Source organism: Gallinula chloropus (genome assembly GCF_964237585.1).
Source record: "Gallinula chloropus genome assembly, chromosome: 10".
Taxonomy (NCBI): domain Eukaryota; kingdom Metazoa; phylum Chordata; class Aves; order Gruiformes; family Rallidae; genus Gallinula; species Gallinula chloropus.
This window is the reverse complement of record NC_140095.1, coordinates 11,375,267-11,399,252: the sequence shown is the minus strand read 5'-3', so window position 1 is coordinate 11,399,252 and position 23,986 is coordinate 11,375,267. Positions and strand designations below refer to the sequence as shown.

Below are 23,986 nucleotides of genomic sequence, written 5' to 3'. Positions count from 1 at the left end.
GTTTGTTTTTAAACACATTTGAGAAACTGCTTTTTAAAAAAGACAGAAGGAACCCAAAGAAACCAAAACACCAAGTAATACAGAAATTCCTGTACAAGAGAACATTAGGGTTCTGCAGAAGTGTTACAGTTTATTCCTTTAAGGCATTTCATAAGCAACATTTTAACGACACGTAAACAATTTTATTCCTTTAAGATTGTTTGTCACTTAGGTACCATAGGATGCATGATTTCCACACTTGAGCAGAAACTGCCATTCAAAAGAAGACACAAGAACTTGTGTAAGCAATCCATGTCTCAGGATTGCAGTAATTCACTGCAACGCATCTTAATAAGTAGTATTTGCCTTTTAGAGTTTTCAGCCTCTCCCCCAAACACTGAACCCTTTCCTGAAGAGGTGTTTGGGAAAGAGAAAAAGGAGGGCAGGAAGGTAAGAAATACAATAGTTCTTTTTCTGCATGCAAAGAAATTTCGTATATAATTCACTTCTAATTCTCTCAGAACATTTCTTTCAGCCTCCTTTTATAATTAAAGGGGGAAAACACATATAACATTATTTAACTGATTTCTTTTAGTGTTTAGTACAGTGTTTAATTTCTCTACTGAGTAATACAACAGCACAGGCAACAGGATTCCTTCTGAGAGAGAGATTTCATTGTCATATTAGTGCAGTCCTTCAATCCCATAAAGCTGCCAACTACAGTTACAAGCCTTCTGACTGAGGACCTGCCATGGGGGCAGGCTCAAGACCACTATTTCATGTAGGCTACAAAGAAGTGATTACTTTTGGTCATTACCAACAAAGGTTTGTATTAAATTACATGATCTGGAAGTAAAAGCTTCTGCATTGGGTTACTAACTTGCTAAGCCACTCACAGTCTTCAAAGAGACTCAAACTCATACTGAAAAGTGAATTAAATACAGTGTAATCACTAATACTGCATAATGTCTACTGAGAGATTAAAAGGCCTAACACAGATCAATTCCAGACAGGTAAAATAAACGGCTAAAACACCAAAAAAAGAAAAACAAAACAACTTATTCCTTCCAAAAAAAAAAAGTAGTAAGCACTGCCATTTACAAATAGTAGTGTTTATGTTAAAATAGAGAAGGGTACCTAAAAAAGAAATAGCCTTGGCAACCAAATCCAAATGGCATGAGTGTAAATCAAAGCAAAACAAGAATTACTACTCCAGAAACGTGCAAGATGTTTACCTTGTATCAAATTACTATTTAAAACCGTGGTTAAAAGAGATATTACAAAACTGAAGTGGGAAAAGGCTAAGAACTGCTATTCTGCATTAATATACAGTGTGTTTATGACAGCGTTTTCCAATAGACAATACAAGTGTTTTTACACCACTCCAATATTTGTAAAAAGTGTATTTTATGTGTACACTTAAAAAAAAATCACATTGTTCAATCTGAGGCAAATTAGCCATAACAAAGTCTAATTTTGCTTATGACAGATGGCAACCATCAGATGTTAAACTACGCTAAAAATACAGCTTGCAAGCTGGAGCTGCACATGTTCAGACAGTTTCATAAACGTTTAAAAAAAAATCCCAAACTATGATATGTATTTATTTTCTGAAGTCAGTCTTGATAAATTCTTGTCCCTACAGGACAAAGAAAAGAATTTTCCAGTTAAGACATACGCCTGTTTATGTTCTACTTGTCGGAGGGGAAAAGCGCTCTGAATTTTTCAATAGACATTTTTTTCTTTCCCTTAGGGCTCAACTGTCACTTAAGCATCACAAAAACAAATTGAAATGTAAAACTGATTAGCTATACACAATGGAATTGGTCACAAAGGGATTTAAAAAAAGAAGTTAAACCGTAAGATCCATTCTCCATATAGCTCACAGTATCCACACTGGAAGTTTCTCTAGAATTAGAATAAGTTCTCTAAAAATAAGGCTGAAGCTAGAATTTCAGCACTATGAAACGGATGAGATGGGATTAAGAGGAGAACCCATTTGTGTAAGTACTTTATCCAGCCACTGGAGGGGCCCATGAAGATGAATTTCTATCCAGCATGGGGTGCTTGTGACATCTTGTCGGTGATATTCAGCTCCCCAGCCCTATAAAAGTGAACAGAATGTTATCCATCAAGTGCAGAATGGGCTTGACTTTCAAAATAACTGTATTAACAAGAAGCAGGAAAACCATGTTTTAAGATACTCATTTGAAGGTAACTCACAATCCAGAAACAACTCTTATCTAAAGGACAAAACATGAGGTTGGGAAGGAACAGAAGGGAAGCTGTGCCTGGAAGCCTGAACTCAACTGCAGCCTTGGAGTGATGACACAAGCTCCTTTGTGGAGCACACTGCTGACTCAGGAACAACTCCTGGCTATGGCCACATCTTCTGTTTCTCCCTCCTGCTTCCTACAGTCCACGGTCTCCAACTGAGCTATATTTATCGTAATTGACAAAACGAACAAGACATCTTTTGGACCTGATGAAAAAAAAACCCTGGCAGGTCCAAGTCTAATCTGCACACTAAATCTGGAGTGGACAGCACCTTGATTAAACAACAGCAAGAAAAAGCTCCTATAAGCTGAACAGTGCAGCCTGGCTTCATAAATACAAGTCAAGTCTTTTTTCCAGAATCAGTTTAAAAGAAAATATTAAGTTACAACTTGTTTTTTTCTGCAATCACTTAGGCTCCTCTCTCCTCACATTCTTTTAGTGCTCTTGTCGTTCATTTAGTTTATTCAAATTGAAGAGCACGAGCTCTAATCTCCTTTAATAAAATTATGGCCACTGAAGTGATTAAATCCCTCTCCTGAGTACTGAGTTAACTAAATACAGAGCCACCATTCAGTATAGCAACCTGTGTTCCTTTCTTGCATCAATTTCCCTCTCCTCACATTAATAATTTTCAACACACTTACAACTGAGAACCACCACATCAGGTCAGAAGAGCTTTGTTACAGTCAGCACAATTACCACTCACTATCCAACCCCACAACAAGTTTAAACTCCCCCAAAATAACGTGCTTACCTTTACAAAACTCATTCGAATGGTGCACATTTTGGTGAGCTCATAGACTGCTTCAAATCCGTGGTTGACAGACTGAGCTAAAAGCTGGGCAAACTCCTGATTGTTAAAAATCTTCAGGCTGCATCCACTAGGAATCTTACACACAGTTGTGGGATGAAAGCCATGGTGGTAGTTGCAGTTCCTGCTCTGTACAAATATGCTGCTATCACTTAAACACTCAGCATAGACTTCCCCACCAACATAGTAGAGATGAACTCCTTGAAAACAAAGATAAAGACGTTTCAAATTAGTTTGTGGCTTGGTTTTTTTCCCCCAGAAATATAGTACCTAGTACAACTCTCAAAATCAGAGGCAACAAAATTTTCTGTTTGAGGAGCTTTTCAGAAAGGCTTTTTTCCCCACACAATGACACAGTCCCAATTCCAAAATACAGCATGTTTCCTCATGCATCAGCCACTAGATGTCCTTCTCCCATCAATTACAGAACAGAATCGAAAACCACTTCTGTGTATCAACTATTTCAAGCTATTTTCATAGAGAAACCCCAGTTTTGTAAAACTGGGAGCTTCTGCCTATAGCAATTCCAACAGAAATAAATGTCCTGGGAGAAGGGGCAGTGGAAGATTTGAATTAGAAGGGGTATCCATAGCCCGTTCTGATTGTCAATGTATTTTATCAAGGAGGAAGAGAGGCAAGGCCAATTAGTTGCACAACTTCAATGCCATCGGGTTTTACAGACCTTAAAGTCAAAGCCACTCCACTGATCACATCTGCCTGGATTCTGTTACATATGTAAGTGCTTCTCTCCCTTTCTGTTTGGAAGCCTTTATAAAGATGTTTGACTAAAAATTAGTATATGAAAGCTGCTGATGCTTTCAGCATCCAAACACACATTCTCACTGCTACTTCAGTTGGCATTATAGCTTTCCTTCTCCCAGATCTTCCACCTCACCCCCACCCACCACTGCTCTATGGCAGGAATACAGTTCCATTTGGCAAGTCTTCCTTGCAATACCCTGAGAATTCACTGCAGACTATCCTGTGGTTTGCCAGATGAGGCTGCAGCAATTCAACAGATGCACGTTAATCTTTCAGACAGCAGCAACTGTTGCAAACATTGCTAGATCCACTCGGGACTGAGGTAGGATGAAGGTTACACAGAGGAACCATTGGTTTCATCAACTATAAGCAGCTGTCAAAAATCCTGGGGTGGGCAAGAATGCATTCTCACAACACAATCCTATTTATTTAAATAGACAGGGACCACCACTTGCTAGCTAACTTCTTTGGGTAAAGACCTTCCAAGAGATCTCTGAAGACAGGAGCTGGATAATATATAACAGTCTGAGAACACCACAGATCCTTCAAAAATAATCCATCATGCAATTAGAAGCCACTAACACTTGCAATGCAATGCTTCTACAGGAAAGAGCTTAGTGATAGGATCAGGAAGCTTTAGGGAAGGGAAAAAACCCAAGATCTTGCAAACAACAGTCATTATTAAACAGTATTTTATCCCCAAACAATCTTAATTGTTCTCAGAACCATTGCCATAAAGCTAAGTTTTAGTTTAATAATTAGTATTGGAGACATTTTAAAGCTCATTACAGCCAATGCTATTCTACAACATGATGTTGGATCTCTGATACATATCTGACCTTAGGCTGATGCACAAGATTTCTGTGCCAGGACAATCATAAGGGGTAAGCCAAAAACAGAAGAACCTGAGAAACCACCCAGGCCCCAGAAAGCAGCTGTCCTCCTTTACAACATTACAGCTTCTTGGACAACAGAACTTCAGCACTAAGTTTCAAAGAGGAATTAGTGTAACCTGTGGTCTCCAGATTACCTGCAAAGTTTTGCCATATTTATAGTAGTTTATAATTAAGATTGTTGTGGAACAGAATGGGTCTTGAAGATATATTACAGGCAACAGTGACTGTCATCAAACAAAACTGAAGACAAACTGTACATGATGATCTTGGGTGCTAAAGCGGCCTCTAAGATACGTGGAATAGAAAAGGGGCTCTTCTCGGGACACACACAGAACAAAAAAGAAGACATTCAGAAAACAAATAACACATTTTAGGATAATCCAAGCACATTCCATCAAAGATGAAAACCATGCACCTATGTGTGCTATCAGCCAAACAGCACAGGAAAACTAGAAGATCTTGCAAAACCTGCTGTCTCCAGGAATCCCTCCCACACACATACACACCCCATGGATTCACTCAGACAAATGAGTCCTTGCAGTTTTGCATTAGCACTTCAAAGCCATGCAAGATAGACAGCAGGGCAATCCCTTGCACGAACAACAAAAATAAAGCAACATGGACTATCAGAAGCCCTGCAATACGTTTCTTTGTCCAGAAACACAAAATTCTACAGGCTAACATTAGCCACAACAAAGAGGCTCCTATGACAACACAGCTTGGTAAGGAAGAGTTGAAATAAACCCGAGGATTTAGCTTCTTAATCACACATAGCACAACTAAAGCTTTACCTTTTCCAATGTGTCGCCTGGTGTTCTCAATCGTTGAGTTGCGATTAACATTGGAGAGCAAACCTAAGCAGAACCTGTTTTTGTTGTTGGAGGGATCTGTAAAACCATCTACTAAGACACTGGTAGAAGATGCATGAAAAGCCTCCCCAACACGGTTATTTAACTCATAATACACAATTGAACACCAGTGTTTGGGTTCTTCATAGGCAACAGGCTGAACATCTGAAAATAAGCAAAATGGAAATACCAGTTTACATAAGTGTTAAAATATTAACTGTAGAAAAGAAAAGCAGGCCTTCAAAAAAGCAAACAGGTAACTAAAAGCTTTATTCAACAGCTGTGATAGGCAAGAACTGTCCTGATTAAAATCTCAATGATTTTTACTTTCATGCATTTTAGCTAGTCCGTTTGTTCTATAATTATTTTCCTATTTTAAGCCTCATACTAATACAAAATCCCAAACCTTCACCAAAAATATAGTTGACTGTGCTATGAGGTGAAACATGATTTTTCTGTCCACTCTAAATTTGTTACAGTTGGTATTTCTGGGATTTCATTTTCAGAGCCTCTGTGCTTAGGTACTGCTAACAGCAGGCAAAGGTAGCAGAAAAGCCTAATTCTGAGAAATGAAGAAAATTCAACTTGTTGTAAGCCATACTACACACCTGAGGCTTTAAAAGTAAAAGATGCAAATAAGCAAGACAAGATTTATTTCTCAACTCTTTCTGCTGCAGCCCCAGTTTGCCTTGGAGGACTGCTTCTACTTAACAGGGTTTACTGTGCCATTTGAATTTATTTGTTCAATTTTGTCACGAGTTGCAGGAAGCCAAACTATGTTAATTTTGCACCACACCATACAACTTACCTCTGGTAGAGATATTTGGCATGATTTGAGGGATCATTGTATTGCTCGTGTCCATAGACTGGGAATTATCCTGCCCCATTTGATCATCGGGGGGCATATATGCAGGAGGTGGAGTATCAGCTACAAACATGAAATATAATAAACCAGAATAAACCCCAACAATTTAGACTATTTATTCATTCTACAGTTGTAAACACACGCAAAATAGTCTGGAAAAAAAACCATTAAAACATTTGGACCTGTTTTCAAAGTAACCCAAGGACAGCCCTGAAGACAGCTGTCTTTACAGTAAACTTCAATAGCTGGATTCTTACCTATGGGACTAATAACATGATCAAACACTTCAGAAAAGCAGAGGAAAAAAGGCAAAAAGAAAAAAAGCACATTTCTTAAACAACTCTGTTCTTGCAGCTGGATGACTATAGTTCCCACTTTCTGCCACATAATCATTGGCTTTCTTGCCTACTACTCTCCTCCACGTTCAAAAAGAATGAAGTAGCAGAAGAAATAACTTCATTTTCTGTTCCACTAATTATATCTTTTGCTGCTTCTGTAGGCCAAGTTCATTATGAAAGCATTCTTTGATTCAGCATAGATGTCAGTGTACCAACATGTTATCCCCTCTGTCAGATATTCCCTCCAGATGCTACTAATGCATCCATCCAAGTGAGCACAGTAGTTATCCAAGAGGGATACCCCAACTCTTTTCTCAGCACTGGGCAGCCAGAAATAACAAAAACGAGGGCACTGAGCTACTAGGAAAGAGGAAAAAGCTTTCATCTGCTAATTTCTTAGCTTTATAAGCCACACCAATAAGAAGTCAAACTCAAAAAAGCTTTTCTTTACCCCATGAATTATTTTTCCCCCCTATTTTCACCCAAATCAATTAAGCTGCTATCAAAAATGTGCTATATTTTTTCCAGTTAAATGCCACATTTAATTGTTTTTATTCAGAGAAATGCATTGATAAACTTCTTGCTCAGCCTCCTGTATCTGCTTTCATTGCCAGATATTCTTCTGAAGCATGCATCTTATTCTACACTGAAGCTGTAGAAATAACACACCACTATTGTATCCCTGAGAAAACACATTTGGAGAAATAAAGCTGTAACAATTAACTCTGCCTAGTGATAAAGCTAAAATGCAAATGGAAAAGCAATTTATCACACATATCACACTCCTGAGGCAGTAAATCACAACGGTATGCAGAATTATAATTACTTCTGTTAGGTTGACTCTTGGACTGTACTTACCTGGTAGCTGAAACGGACTGGATGGTCCAGAGCTGGCTGGGGAGCTTGGGTAAGTGCTGCTGGCTGGAGAAGGTGGATAGGGACTGTTTGGTGAAATGGAAAATGGAGTGCTGTTGGGCTGCTGGAAGGAATCTGGAAACGTTGCGTTGTGTGGCATGTGTGGTTCGTTGTGGCTTAGGTTCCTGAACTGAACTAGCAGACTGTGCTGTGGGTTGAATTCACTATGTCTAGGCACTAACACTGGAGGTAGAACTGAAAGCAAACACAGCAAACAGAAACAGGGAAGCAGATTAAAAATCGAGATAGAATGAGAGAGAGAGGAGTAACATGCTCATCGTGAAAATTTCAATGCTAGCTGGAGTGAAAAGAGGAGTCAGGGATGCGGCTGTCACACCTTCACCCCATCCTCTTTCCTTCATTTCTTTACATTAAGTTTCATGGAAAACTCAAACTTTGCTCTCACAAAAATCAGATCAGTCACACACATATTTCATGCAACTAGATCTAGATCTTTTATAAAGAACAAAGAAAAACCAGTCGACATGGGGCACATCCCAAGGCACCGATTCAAGTGCGAAACTCACTGTATGTGTACGTTATCAAGCCCATGTTACTACAGTCAAACTGCACATGCAGTCCTTTTCTCTGGAGACAAACAAAATCTGTGCTACAACTTCTGCTGAGCTGGAGTTTTAACTTTTAAATTCAAGAGTGCTGGAGTCTGGAATTCAAGTGCTTCAGGAGAACACTTGAGCACAACAGTCACTTCCAGTGGAGTTACATCCATTCTGGGGAACAACGGAAGCAACTTTTCACAATACTTTCCAGAGTAACTCACTTCACCTCTCCTACTGGTAACCATCATCTCCCTTACCCTACAGCAGCCTTGCTACCTGACACAGATTTGGTACCTTGTTCTAAACGATCATCACTCTTGGATCTTGTTCAAGCTCTGCTGCCAGCTAATGGGAAGTCAAGTGGAAAACACTGTACCCTAGAATTTAATTTTTATCTCCTCAATTCATGCCTGCCTGTCACTGATGAAATATTAAGCCTCTGAAAGGAGGCTACCAAAAAAGGGTTTTAAAACATGTTTCTCAAGAGAAACTGAAGTCTTTTGGTTACTTTTCTTTTATAAACAAGGACTTTACCACTAACTTTAAAGGTAGCAGGCTTGAAAGATCTGTGGGAAAAGTGTGATTTACCACAAAGAGCTGTTAAGAATGGAAAGCACACCTCCCCAAAATACCACCAGGAAAGCATGCTTTGAACATTCCTCTTCCAAACCACCTACACACCAAATGCATCTAGTTCTGGAGGAGGAGCAAACACTGAACAAGGGAGATTCTGGACATTTTGTTCAGTTTTTAGACAGTCATATTCAACATACCTGGGCTCTCCACCCTCTTATAGTGGTATGGATTGATGCAGACTTCCTTCTGTTTAGATCCAAAAGGAAACTCACAAATATCCAATGGCTTCAGCTCATGATGGCTCTGTAGATCAGGCCAGCGCCACACACGACAGTAAATCACATGGGGAAGGCCCTTCCTGTGAGAAACCTGAAGTCGTCCGTCTAACGAGCGGGGGATTGTAACACATTTGCTGGGCTGTCCTGGGCTGCTCAAGGCTTTCTCCAGTTCTTCCATAGCACCTTTTTTCTTTTTCAGCTTTTTTACCAAAGCATCAACAGCTTTTTCTGCCCATTTTTCCTCTTCATCTCCTTGTTTCCAGCCCAACAGACGCTTTACAGCTGGGCTAGTAAAGGAGAACAAACTGGCCATTGACGTCATTTGACACAAGTCTTCAAGAGGTTTATTGGGTTGGGTTTTTTTTCTTTTGTTTTGCTTATTTGGGTGGGTTTTTTTGTGTTTTTCAAATAAATGTCAGTGTTTGCCAAAAGCAATTATTGCCACTGATGAGCTGGATTATTTCTTGGAGGCTGAGAAATGAACATACAGTCAGGATGAAGTCTTCACATCAAAAATACGGATCAATTCCTCCAATTTAGTCCTATGAAAAAGACCGGTTAACAAGTAATTAGTAAAAGAATAAAGCATTTGGTAACATAAAAAGGCAGATATTCAAGGAATGCATGCTTGAACCCTAGCCATTGCACCTGATTCTGCTTCAAAACAAAGTCCCAGAGATACTAAGGCCTCACACCAAAGCTAAATAAAGCAAATTGTGATCAGAGTCCCCAGCTCCTGTATTACTTACTGATCAGTGGGAAGAAAGCCAGTCAAGAAACCAAAGGGAAAGCATAGTTTCTGTTAAGAACATTCCTTAAATCCATGAGTTCCCTTCAGAAGACAGGATTAGTCTTCTTATCTACTATTGTATCCCTGTTGCAGTGCTTCACCAGAAGGTGTAAACTTGCTAGGAAGAAACAGGGAAGAGGCATGGTGGAACCAGCAGTTCCACTGCCAGCACTGCACAGAAGTACCCAGACTCTGGGTACTAAAGGAAGCTAAAGGAAGGAAGGTTTAAATTAGATATCAGGGGAAAGAGTCTTTACAGAGAGAGTGGTGAGGTGCTGGAACAGGCTGCATAGAGAGGTAGTGGATGCCTCTCCCTGTGGGTGTTCAAAGCCAGGTTGGATGGGGCCCTGGGCAACCTTGTGTAGCTCCAGGCCTGGAGGTTGGTGGCCCTGCCTGTGACAGGGGGGTTGGAGCTCTGTGATCCTTGGGGTCCCTTCCAACCCATGCCATTCTATGATTCTATGACTCTCACATGCATCTTTATTTCACAAAAGCAGAAAATACTAAAGCAGCTCCTTGTTCTTGAGCTGTGATTAGGCACCCCATGGTTGTTTTGGGGTTGGGTTTTTTTTTTGGATAGTATTAAAAACCTGAGGAAGAAAACTGCAGATAACTAAAAGAAAAACCCAGTAAAAACCAAGCCTTCCCAGCCACTCAGGTAAGTAGCCAACCTTTTCAGCTGTGGCTATTTTTATGCTGCATTTCCTCATATCTTTTAAGAAGAATATTTGAAGCACTGGGTATTTTTAGCCTTTGGCAAAAAACTGTTTTCTTTTCCCCAGAAAAAGAGGGAGGAAAGGCATGGCTGAGTAAGTACTAGAAAACGTGACCTTTACTACAAACTGTCTCAGAGAGAAGATCAGATGGGCGCAGTGTAACTCAAAACAGCGCTGGTGAATGGTTGTGTTTTCTACCACTCACCAGCTGTAATGCAAATCCTCCCCCCACCAATTTAAGGAGTAACGATGACAAGAGGAAATGATGTGCTGTGGCAACGAACTGATAAGAACTTGTAAAATCCCATGTGAATACTAAATAAGCAAGTATAGACAATGAGCAGCTGGCAAAAAGCAAGAGCAGAGCTAAGAGAAAGGATGCCAATAACAAAAGATGCTTCCTTTCTTGCTACAGAGACTGCCAAACAACATTGTCTCTGCACTTTTCATAAACCCTGGTGAATTAGAACACCTAACATACCCCAGACACCAAATCTGCACATAAGAGAAAAAGGTGGTGTGGGGGGAACGCAAGATTTAAGAGCCTCTGTCCTGGTTCTCTTAGGCTGCTACCTTTAATCATGGGATCTTTTTTTCCTCCCATCTTTGATTAACTACAACTCATCTGATAAGGGTTTTCTTAAGTGTCTAGGCACATTAGCAAGCTCACACGGAGGCATGGATGGGTATTTTCCCGTAACAGAACCATCTATAAAGCATATATATCAGCCAAAGACAGAACAAACAGCTCTAGACAGAACATTTAAGATGTCCCACGTTTAATCATCCTAGATTTTCTACTGGGGAGGTGGAAGGTGAGAAGAGCACAGACCAGACCCAAGGACACTTGGCTACAAGGAATTTAACTTAAAAAACCCCTTATGAACACCCTTTACAGTGAAAAAGGAAAAAACCCCAACCACTAAACCCACTTATTTCACCCAGAAGCTTAGTCCCATTGCTGCTACTTTGATTATTCAGCTTTGTTTTAATAATACGGGAAAAAAAAACAGGAAAAGCAAAACAAACAGAAAAAGTGTTTGAAGATCTTCATAAGCTCTCGTAAAAACCAAGATGAAAAAAGAAATTAGAAGAACAAAAGTCTCTGACTGCTTCAATAAGTCCACAGAAGAGGCTACTGCAAAAAGAGAAGAAAAAACCAATTATGTATCACCTTATTTCTGTGGAAATAAGGACACGTCTACACTTTAAGTATAAATTTAGTTCCCTAGAACTATTACAGATGAGAACCTTTGCACCCTTCAAAGTAACAGGAAATACATAGAGGGAGATAAACTTGGCCAAGAACACAGCCTAAATTTATTCTTTTGCTGAGGATAAAAGTTTAGTGTTCTAAAAAGTAAAAGCTGTTTACAGTCACCATTAACTTACTTCCAAGCCTTGTGTACATTCAGTAGCTGTAAGATAGCAGCACTTGCTCACACCCCTAAAAAAGGAAACGCACCCACCTAGACTCTCAGACCAGCAAGGAGACAATTCAAACTCTATTTCTGTTTCTCAGCTATGCTTTCAAAGAATCTTAAGAATCGAGGCAGAACATACACTAGAAATTCCTACAGTTAAGTTGAGGTCCAAAGAGATTTCAAGAAACGCCTCTTGGCTGCTGCCACACTGATCTATTCAGTTTGAGCTGTCCCACCTAAATAACACAATGAATTTTACAGATAGACAGTTCTATGATCATGTATAATTCTCTTTGTTTCCCCCCCTCCCCTTTAGTATGTTGAACACAGCAACATGCAGTGACTAGGAATGAAATTTTACTGGTTGTGTATCATTTCAACATCGTTTACCCACAAGTATGCTGGTGGAATAAACAAGCTAACTAAAAGCAAAGAAAGCTGGGACAGTTCTGCTAGAATGATGCTTTGCAGGAGCTGGTATTTGTAGGGCAAACATCAGAAGAAATCTGATAAAGGAATCTGTCCCATAAACTATGATTTTAGAAATAATAATCTTGGAGTAAGTAATATAATTAAAAACTTTATATTAGTCCGAATACCCATCAACTAAACCAAAGCCTAGCAGAGCAAGTATTCCAGCAGTGTTGTAACAGACTTGATCAAAACTGCTTCAACTTACTAAAGTTTCCACATACATGCCTGTACTGTAACCACTGAAAAATGAGACTGTTGAAGTTGAAAACTTCAATAGCATTTACAATAAATCCATTCTGGCCACCCACGAGGCTTTCAAGACTCTTCTGCTGAAGCCTATTTTTTCACCTGCTGAAGAAAAGCAAGGGCAAAAAAAAAAAGACCCCCCCTCCCAAAAAAGAACACCCCCTCCAAAAAAAAAGAAACCCTGAAACAAACTAACAGAGACTTCAAGAAGGACAAATGACACTGGATTTGTCTCATAGGACACTGGATTTGTCTCATTTGTTCATGTTGGAAGGCAAAAATACTGAAGACATACAGATTTTGCTTTTTCTTAAGAAAACAAAAGTAGAATTAAAAAGCTTCATGAATTATGTGTACAGTAAAAGTGTTTCCTTCTTTGGAGCTATTTGAGGTCATAAAGCTGTAGGCACAGGCATTTATGTAGAAACCAAACATTTTAATGTCAAAACTACAACTCTGGTAGGGTTTTAAAATTTCTGAATGAGCAGCACAAACCACATTTGGAACATTTACTTGCAATTCACGTAATTTCAGCATCTAATTTTTGAAAGGTTTTTAAGTAATTGTGGCATCTGCTAAGAACAGCTTCACCAGACCTTCTGTATTTTCAATTACTTCTGAGGCTTTAAAAATACACATTATGAGCTGTGATTGCAGTACAGCAGCACATCACTAATATTTGAGCACAGAATCAAATTCTTTAAAGGGTCACATTTTCATTTGGAGTGTTGCACCTCCAGATGTAGTTGGTAACAGCTTTCATGGAGGGGAAAAAAAAACTTTCTTAAACTTCCTTAAGAAGCAGAGATCTATTATGCATTACCTTATTTTATTAAATAAGTTTTCAGCTGAGCAACAAGAGAAACATCAGCTGAAAAACATGTTATGATAGTTAAAAAACCCAGGTCACAAACACTCATTAAAAGGTGACCATAATGCATTGCATGGGGTAACATGAGGGGGCTTTTAATGGGCGACTATAAAAGGAAGCAAACGCTGTATCAAAATTAGACTTTGGGGCAGGCATTATTTATACATTTAAAGTTCTCATTAATGACTGCAGCAAATGGAAGGAAACCAGTGGTGTGAACAGGTCCATTGTTTGAACCCCTTCTTAATACCTCCTCAAGCCAGCTAGATATAAACAAAGTCAGCTACCCACAGTACTTACACACTGCAGTTCGTTAGTGAAGATGGGAGAAAGGGAACACACCTTTCATATCTCCTATTGCAAATACTAAGCAATTCCACTACCTTTTGGTTCCTCTTCTGAGGTTTCCTTAGCCTGCTATATTAAGCTGGCAAATTTAGCCGATTAATTTGACTCGCTATGAAGGAATCTTCTGGCTGAAAGAACCTGAGCAAGGCTCAGAGCAGAACAGATCAATATCTAATTATACACAGTGGATTTACTCTAATGAGATGCACTTTTTATCTAACGTGTTCTGCCATTGATTCCAAACTAATTTCCTACCTGCAAAATATAAATTTAAAGCACCATTAACCAAGCAACCCATCACACCCCAAGCAGCACGGCAATGAACGAACGATGTTTGTCACAAGCATAAGAACTAAATGAGCAACTACTCCATCCTCAACCTTTCCTACAGCCCATACTAAGCCTGCATTGCAAACATACAAGCACTATTCTTTTCCTGCTCAATTTACTTGTTTGCAAATGAAGAAAGCTTCCTGCAGCATCATACCCAATCTGAAATAAGGAACTTCACTGTTCATGATTAGAAGCTGCTTTTCAGACTCAATTTCCTAACAGGAACAACCCACCACTTATAACCAGCTACACAACTGGTAGTTCATTAGAGCTGCTCCAGGTTTGCAGTTAAAACCATGTTCTGCAGTCAGCTTTTGTGCTTAACTTTATTGCCCCTTCGCTCAAGTATTTCCACTCCATATGCACATTAACACATTAGATATCCACACAGAAAGCTCAGAAACTCAATTACAGTGTTTTTACTGCATATTATGCTATATTCAGTTATCCATATTTTCTTCAAAACGCATCAATTTTGCCTGGTTTTATTAAGGTCCTTCTTTCCTTCTAAATTTCCTGGCAGGAATTGCACAGGATTGTGCCTGGGTTTTATTTTCTCAGGCCCACACCTCACACTGCAGCCCCATGCAATGGCACACATTGGCACCTTTTCTGGAGGATAACTATTAGAAATGTTAGCTCCACAGCTTTTCCATATACATCAAGGATAAAATAAATCCTAAGGTTACACAGCAGTTAAAAAAACTGGATAATTGACTTAAAGGGTGTACATATTCCATACCACTGCCACAGCCTCTCAACAGAAAGATTTTTCTTCAATTATCTCATCTTAGCCATGAAGAATACCATCAATGATATAACTCAGTTTCCCGCCTCCTCCCCTGAAGGGTAAATAAAGCTGAAAAAAGATTTTTATAAACAGTATCAAAAAAGCACTTGTGGTATTTTCATCTGAACTGGGGCTTGCACATCCAAATGCACGCCCCAGCTGACCAAAACCTATGATAAATGCTTTTATACTAACAGTAGATTTCTTTGCTTCAAACATGCCTTGTAAGGCAATATATTTAACTAATAATACATGTAAACATGAACAGAAAGGAACTGTCTGGTATCCTCACAAATATTGCTTACCATGACTGTTCTCTGAACAAACAAACAAAAAAATCTATTGACAACTTCAGACATGGTTTTCTCACACAATATTTGTTCCTTTCATTTCCACATCTGTACATCATCTAACACAGCTTTAAAAAAAAAAAAAACAACAAAAAGCCCTGAAAACCTGGAGCATTTAACTCTGTCAGATCAGATGTATTTAACCAGCACTCTTAAGAGAGACATAAAAACCATGAGGCCAAGCACGAGCAGCAAATAATACACTGTACAAATAATACACTTCCACTGAAAGAAGTAGAATCATATAAGACAGATAGCAAAGGTTCTTGTTTGTTCTTAAAGTCTTCCCCAGGATTACTGTTTTAAAAAATAACCCAAGTGATAATGATTCCTATCACAAAAGAGATCCTGTCAAAGGAATTTACCAATAGAGCTCCACCACATTTTAAAAACACACGCCCCCCCCCCCACTGCCAAACATTGTCAAGAAAACCTCAGAAAACAGTTTAACCAAAGAACAGAAAGGTTTTAATTTCTTCTGCATCGTGGTAAAATTGAGCTTAGCTGGGATACAGAGGAGGGGAGAGAGAGGGAGAAAACCCCTAATCTTCTCAAGCCTAGGAAAGTTAGCATCTATTTCTTGAGGCATCCACTTAAAACATACAAAAATCCAACACTCATGGCCCTGGTCTCTGCAACTGCTCTAATTACTGAGCAATTAGCTTTTGTAGAAGTTCTCAAAAACTACAAATTCCATCTTAGAACCAAAATCTCTCTCCCTTAAGTGTTTTGTCAGAGCCACATATTTTCTCACACTTCTGTTTCAGTTAATTGGCACTTTCCAACAGAAGCATTATGCTGAAAAATGCCATCAACAGTAGTCAGCACAGCTGAAAGTCAGCCCTCCAACTGCCTCATGTTTTTAAGGTTAAGATCTACTCTAACCACAGCAGATAACTACAAGTTAGCATCCATTTCTTAATTAAAATTACATACAAGACCATCACCGGATTTCACTAAGCATGGAAACAAAAGGCTAGGCCTCCAGTGGCAGGTTGGTGGATGTGGCCAAGCAAGCAGGTAATTAGGAGCGACCTCAGTATTACACCTTGAGGAAAAAAATGGGAAAATAAAGGTTCTCTCATACTTTTCACAAGGCTGAAGTATGCTAAAAGATTATCAAGCTGGACAAAGGCTTACAAGAATTTAGATGCTCTTATGCAAGCCCTTCATCGAAGAGTAAGATCCTAAATACTGCAACTAAAAATGTGAATTGACCACAAAAAGGGTGATCTGAAAGAAGGGATGGTACATTTTCATAAAGCTTTAAAAGAGGGGAAGAAAAATAAAGATGTGTATGTGTGTGTACACACACTTCCACTCCAACTGAATCACATTAAGACTGTGACAAGTTTACAAAAGCTACAGGATTTGGAGGGAACACTGACAATAGTAATTCAGCAAGCTTTTTTTCTCCCCCCCCTGCCTTGTACAGAATGAATGAATGGCAAAGTATTCTAAATTTGTCAGTTTGTGACATCCACTGACCCAGAATTCAGAGACACTACCTCATAGTTGGTGGATCAGTAGCAGCGATTCTGACAAAGATCCTCTGTCAAGGATGACAGTCCTGGCAGGCTCAACCTTGGTGGTAGGTCAGTAGGGATACAGACTTGGCAGGCGGCGTTCTGCACCTTGCCAACCCACACTAGTCAAGCACGCCGAGGTGCCAGCCAAACTCCTCTACGTGGTCACAGGAACAGGGCTAAAAAGGCTTCCAGAAAACAGTGCAGGGACTCGCACTGCAACTAATGATAACTGAAAAAAAAAGTCTTAAACTACTGTTCAATTTGCCTTTAATGAGCTGTTTATCAATGTTAGCCACGAAGCATCTCAAGTGTTCTCAGCTCACACAAAGGCAAGTCTTTTCATTCTCAGCACAAGCTGCTCTCCTTACCTGTTGCTATAAAAAAAGAATAAACCTAAAGATCTTTAAAGGAGAAGCATCAACACATTAATTAATAATTCCAACAAATCTGCATCAGATATTAGAGGAAATCTGCATTTCAATCAATGCAAGGAAGGAAGAAATAGGGGCTTGCATAGAGTTGCCACAGCAGTGTTTCTGCAGGTATGTAATTAGGCCAAGAGCAACAAGAGATTTTAGAGTTTTCTTTAGAGAACTATACAGAAAACAGAGGACATTTTTCTGAAATTAAGTGTCCTCTGGAATATTAGAGAGCACAACATTAACTCGAATAAACCCAGAAAACACACATTACACTTAACAGAGGAAGAGCACTCCATCTTGAGAGAATTTCTCCCAGCTCAGGTAACATTCAGTCACCATGAAACCCCTGCACAGCTCACCCACTCAAGGCACAAGACTAAAAATCTTACTTTATAACAAGAACCAAGTAGCACAGGCTCCACAACTACAATTCCACCAGGTTCCAGCAGAGGTTAAACCTCCAAGCCTCAAACAAAAACACCCACCAAAGCTGTAGGAAGCATCCCAGCTGCATGCCCTGTTGTTGTGATCTTTTGTCATCAAAAGAAAGAAATGCAGAGGAAGCCTCTCTTCCTCCGTTCCCATTTCTCATCCCCACAGTGACTGTCCATCTTTGGCTTTCACTGGGACAGTTTTCTTTAGAAAAAAGAAAATTCCTCCCTCAAGTGTATTTGCACCACATCTGAAAGGCAAAGAAAGGTCTGACAAAGGCAAGTAGCCCAAGCAGCACAATGTTTGCTGGCGTTTTGTTTTGTAAAAAAGTAAGTGCTAGCACTTAGCAGCAATTTCAAGGCTGGGCAAACAAAATTTTAATATCAGAGGTTAAGTGTAAACCACTATCAAACGGTAGGGATTAAGACATTAAACCCAACAGCTCCCTACACAGACAAGGAGCTCTCAAAAGTTACAACACGCTAATTATGAAATGTCTTCAATTAAGTTATTTGCCGCTTCTATTAATTTCCACTACCACCAGCTGCCAACTTCATAAAGCATTACACCTTCTAATGAGCACGGGCACATGACTGCAGCAGCGTGTTTGCGTCTCACCCCCCCCCCCCCCCCCACCTTAAATCAAGTTCTGTGATTCCCCAGAGCATCTGAAAGACATTCTCTGCACACCTGCACAACTTCCACAATTGAGATAAGCAAGGAACAACTCTCCTTCCAGTTTTCAGTGCTTTAAAGCCCCCCCAGCAGGTAAATTATTTGAAATTTACAAAGCAATGAAGCCAGCAGGAGATTTTGTCTAAACCCATCCCATCCTGAGGATCATCTCACTTCATCTCACAAGGCAGAACTTACAGGTGGATGCAAATTTTGACAGTTATTCCTTAGAGGTTTTATTAAGTCATTCAATGAGCAAAAAAACCCAAATCCCTACAGATTCCACCAAAGGATTCAAGAACTAATATTGATCCTATTCCATCTCACATCCAACAACCACCGAATCAGTCCCTCCCTACCTCATTTCAGCCAGAAACACCTTCATTTAAACAGCTGAAAGCCACAGCAGGAGCTACACAACTGGAGCAGGGCGCACAGATCACTTGATTCCCGGTCTTGTGCTTATAACCGCAAGACCATATTTCCTCTATTAAGTTTACAACCCGCAGAAAAAACAGAAATTGCCATTCTAAGTCACTTAAGCGGCCCATCTGTTGTCAGGCAGCTGTCAGTGCCTGGGCGCACGCAAGAAAGGGCCGAGGTGGATAAGCGTGTGAGCCCGAACATCGCCCCTGTACCCGGGGATCTGAGACATGTGGGCGCGATAACTCCTCTCCCCGTCGGTCGGCCGGGCCTTAAGGCAGCTGAGAGCGGAGCAGCTCGTCTTAAAACAACAACAACAAGGGAAAGAAGAAACAACAACAACAAAAGACCCAAAAGCCGCCGAGTCTCTCGTTTAGCCGTGCAACAGTTCGCGCCTACCTCCGGTTAGGCGCACGGGGTTATTTTCCTCAGCACGGACCGTGTTTTACCAGCCCGGCAGCGCGGTCCCGCGTCCCCCTCTCCCTCCCGGGGCTGCGCCTCCCTCCTCCCCACGCCGCGCACCGGCCCCCTCCCCCTTCCCGCCCTCACTGCTTCTCCGGCAGCCCCCGGCCCGGCCCGGGACGACCCAAAGCCTGTCACCGCCTGGCCCGTGCGGCCGGCAGAGGCCTCGGCCCCACCAGATCTCCGCAAAGGCCCGTTTCTCCCCTCCCTCCTTCTCCTCCGGGAGCCCGAACCGCAGCGCCCCGACTCCGCTCGGCGCTGAGGAGGCACCGCTCCCCCCCTCCCACCCCACCCCCTTCCCCGCCGCCCGAGCCGATCCCCCTCCCCTCCTTCCCTCCCCGGGCCACCTGGACCCACCGGGCACGGAGCGAGGCGGCCTCCCCGCCGCGGCGGGACGGGCGGGACGGGTGTCCGTTAGGCTGGAGGCGCCGGCTGGGCCGCGGCCGCCCGCTCGCAACAAAACTTTATTGGGAGCCCGCGGAGGGTACAGCGGCGCCGGCGGGGCCAGCGCCGGGACCCGGATGTGAGCGAGGGGCGGGGGCAGCGCCCGGGCGGGATCTTGCGCGCCGCGCATGCGCGATGCCGGGGGGGAGGAAGCGGCCGCGGCGGGAAGGAAGGGCCCGGCCGGGCGGGCTGAGGGGCCGCGGTGGGATGGAGCCCAAACCCGCACCCCTACCCCTGAGATGAATAAAAGCGCGGGGCGGCTTGGTGCGGCTGCTAGGAAAGTAACTTGTCCCAAGGTGGAGGGGCAGAAAAGTGCTCTCCAGTCCGGCGGTGCCCCTCTTCCTAAGGGAGGCACCGACCGGGCCTCCCCCACTTGGGCCAAGGCCTCTCCGCGGTGCTCCGGCTCCAGCACCGAGCTCCCTCCCACCCGGTACGGCGTGCTGCCCTCCCGGCCCCTCGCCTTCGGGAGTCGTTTGGCGGCACCTCTTGGGCTTTGCGAGCGGTGCTGCGGCGCGGCAGAGGTCCCTCAGCTCACTGCGAGTTCCTACACACTCGAGAGCATCAAGCACACCCCTCAGCAGCGCTAGGAGCTCCTCGGGAAGGGGCTGCGTAGTGGGGAATTTTCATGCTGTACGTAGTGCCAGCATGGACGAGATGCTACTGCACTCGGGGCTGGCCTCGTGTGCAGTGGAAATCACCGCAGTCTCCTCAAAAGTTGCTTTTTGCACAGCACAGAAGGGGGGTGAGGTACCAGGACCTTCTACAGGTCAACCTAATCAACCAGTAGACCTTGATGAAGCGTGCTACGAGCATGATTCTGTCTCTTGGGATTTTAAACTATGTAAATTGATATAAAGGTAAATTAAAGACTAACTGGTTTCCACACCATGACTTGATGTCAAAATGTTTTCATTTTATAAACTGCCTTCAATACACCTCTGACTTTTGGAACCCAAACACGTGAATTTCCATTAGATCTGAAAAAAGTCCTTACTTCCGTTAAAAAGGCCTCTCATCGCAGGGAAGGACTGGCAAAGTCTCATCTCTCTCACAAAAGATGAGGCACCTCAGAGCAACATGAGGAAGGCTGAACCTAGTTCAGCTCTGCTCTTCTCTTGGTTCACAGTCAGGTGGAACTGCTGGCCACAAAATGCTTTTGAGGTGCAAACTTTGATGGAATTAAGAAATTTAGCTTTAAATGGGCAAAGGGAACATCCACGGTTAGGGGAAAGTATTTCACACTTCAGCCCACAATGTGATTTAATTAAGAGGAAATTTCTCCCACAGGAAGATTGCTTCATGACACAAAGGCTGCCTTCCTCAGAGACTGATCAGAGCTTTGTTCCAGGCATACAACTAAACTGCATCCTAGCCTGATCCACTACAGAAATTCCTACAGAAGAGTTTCTCCCTACAGCAAAAATACTGTTTTAAGAACAGATACACAGGGTAAAAATCATAAGTTGTACATAAATGTGTCTCTGCTCAGTCGGCCACGTGAGCACAGCATCGTGCAGCAGTTAAAAACCTGGCATACCACTTTATCAGGCATGCCAGCTGAATGTCTGTATCAAACAAATTCCTTTTGGAATTAAAATATTAGAAACAAGCAAATGTAATGAAAAATGATTTTTATACACATATAAATGCATATATAATTAAGCTAAAAAGAAACTCGTGAAACCCTGTGTTTTATTTCACAGAATCACAGAATTGCAAGGTTGGAAAAGACCTTTAAGATCAACCATAAAACATCTACCAAAAACCAAACCCACAAGAAAGCAACTTAAATGTTGTAGAAACAGGTAAAAATACCTAATCAGCCAAATTGAAGTTTCAATTTCAAATATATTTGAGCTTTGAAGACGCTGTCTCCTGGTTCAAAACTATGTGGCTCTTGATTATTTGTATGCAAAGAGAAGATTTTAGCACCAGTGTACTCTAATCAGATACATACAGAGGTCAATTAGTAGCTCAACAGGATATCTCTACCAGAGTTCATGACAGAGGAGAAGGAGCAAGGCTTTGGTGTAATTTAGTCACAGAACAGAGCTAACCTTTGGGGACTCTGTTGTATCTCTGCACCAGCAATTGTTCTACTTTGGCCAGGCAGTCCAAAATACAGGACAAAAAAAAAAAAACCAAAACAACCCTGTTGGGCTTTTTCCAAATCTTTTGTGTAGCTTAATTAATAAACCAAGTAACAAACAACAAATTGGCAGCAGGCATTTTAGGTGTTGTTCGTGTGCCAGCCGTGATGCCTCGACAAAACAAAATGTTCTTATCGAGAAGTTACAAAACAGTTGGATGTTGTCAGATGGAGCTACAGCCCCAGAGCTCCGATGCGCTTCCTGCTGAGGAGGTTTTAGAGCTCCAGTGATGAGGAAACCTGAAGGTGTGCATGGAAGCATATGGTAGAGGAGAAGGAAAAACTCTTGTAAGTTTTCCACAACTTTCTCAGTTTAGAACTACAGGCAGGTTTGGCATGTCTGCTTGCAGCACCCCACTGCAGTGAGCTGCGATTCTTAAGCTCAGTATACCAACTGTTGCGCAGCATGGGGACAATGAATATGAAAAATACATGAGCTGAAAAATTGTTTTCCTCCTTTTTTTGGCCATCTTGTCACCAACTCATGTTGAATGGCAGAAGACCAAATGTCTAAAGTCGAATTACCTCAGTCTAGTCAATGGGACAGAGTAACAGCCAAAATGAGTGGTCTAATGATTCATGCCTGTATATCCTTAAGGTCACAACAAAATTACCACCACTTTCACCACTGTCTACTTCACACATGGTTTCCATCACGCAAGTCTCTACTGCCCAGCTCTAGTGGGTCCACTCTAATACCATACTGAGTTCAAGAAAAGGCTTGCAACTCACGGCATCCCTAACACAGGTCCCAGAAATGGTGTGATTTCACAGGTTCATCAATTTCACAACTCATGGAACCATCGATCCTCTTTTGGCACCACCAACACACAGACATGCAGCCACATAAATCCAAGGAAAAAGGACTACCTAACCTTACGCTTACCTGAATGTTTTAATTATTAATTGAGCATTCAGATTCTGCAGAGACAACTGCTTCATACATTTGTTCATATGTTTGGACCTGCTCATAAAGTCAACTGAAGTCCAGGGACCTGTCTCACATTCCCTTGCACGCAGTCCCGTGGCAAAGATGATGCAAAACTGCCACCTTATAAATCTACACTACTGGAGATGTTTATGTTGGGCTCAGCTGTAACGTCACAGTCTGATCAAAGGACAGAACACCAGACAAACTAACACCAGTTTGTAGCAGGCCTTGCATGGTTCAGAAGCAACCATGAAGTTCAAAAATACCTTAAATTACCCTGCTTTGATTTTTCTCTCCAGATTTTTAGCATGAACCCTGTATTTCTTAATGAGATTTTTGTTTAGCTAGAGATTATTAGTTTGAGAATCAAATAGATTGTTTGAATTACAAGGAAACAGTTGTGGAAAAGGTTGCTTTGTTGTGAAATTTTGGCCTTCCAGTGACTTCTAAAATGACTGTAATGTTCAACTTCGCTCCCTGTCAACTTTCGAAATTGCTGGGGGGGAAATTTAAAAAAAACAAACCAAAACAAACCTAGAGTTGCCATATCTCTACCTTCAGGAGACATTTGTAAAGCCACTTTATGTTAAAAAATGCCTGTAGTGTGAGAGATGGTTCGGATATTTAAACCAAATTAGCTTAAAAACAGAATTAGGGGCAATGAATAATAGGATAGCTCAAGTAAGTTCCACTCGTGCAGCTGTCAGCTGAGGAGAAATGGGGGAAGGGGGAAATGGTGAGAAAGGAATTTATTTTTTTGGCAGCGAGGAGAGGAACATGCCATCCCTGTTTTAAAAGTTTCAGGGTGGGAAAGGCTAAGGAGGGGCTAACATACTATACATACCTTTACGTATATTTTTGAGGCGGAAAAACAGTGTTAATGTTTGAGCAGAGTTCAGCAAGTGGAAAGGGAGGTGGTGTTCGCTCTGGCCATTTGGTCCTCTGAAATACCCCCCACGATTTACAGCACGCTGAGAACAAGCACAGGAGATGGTGAGCAGCTGCCTCGCAGCAAGAAGGCAAGTGGGCACGTGGCATCACATACGTAAGAAAATAGGGAATAAAATGAATG

General features: G+C 41.6%; 1 protein-coding gene across 1 annotated transcript; it reads right to left on the bottom strand.

The window, feature by feature from the left end:
- Positions 1-1,920: 1,920 nt before the first annotated feature.
- On the bottom strand, positions 1,921-19,885 carry SMAD5 (SMAD family member 5). The gene is made up of 7 exons (XM_084268603.1): positions 19,748-19,885; positions 9,025-9,647; positions 7,635-7,886; positions 6,382-6,501; positions 5,517-5,738; positions 3,011-3,267; positions 1,921-2,083 (listed from the first exon to the last, which is right to left on the bottom strand). Exons 2-7 carry the CDS (start codon positions 9,425-9,427, stop codon positions 1,940-1,942), a joined length of 1,398 nt encoding a protein of 465 aa, XP_084124729.1. The 5' UTR covers positions 9,428-9,647; positions 19,748-19,885; the 3' UTR covers positions 1,921-1,939.
- Between the last annotated feature and the right edge of the window lie 4,101 nt (positions 19,886-23,986).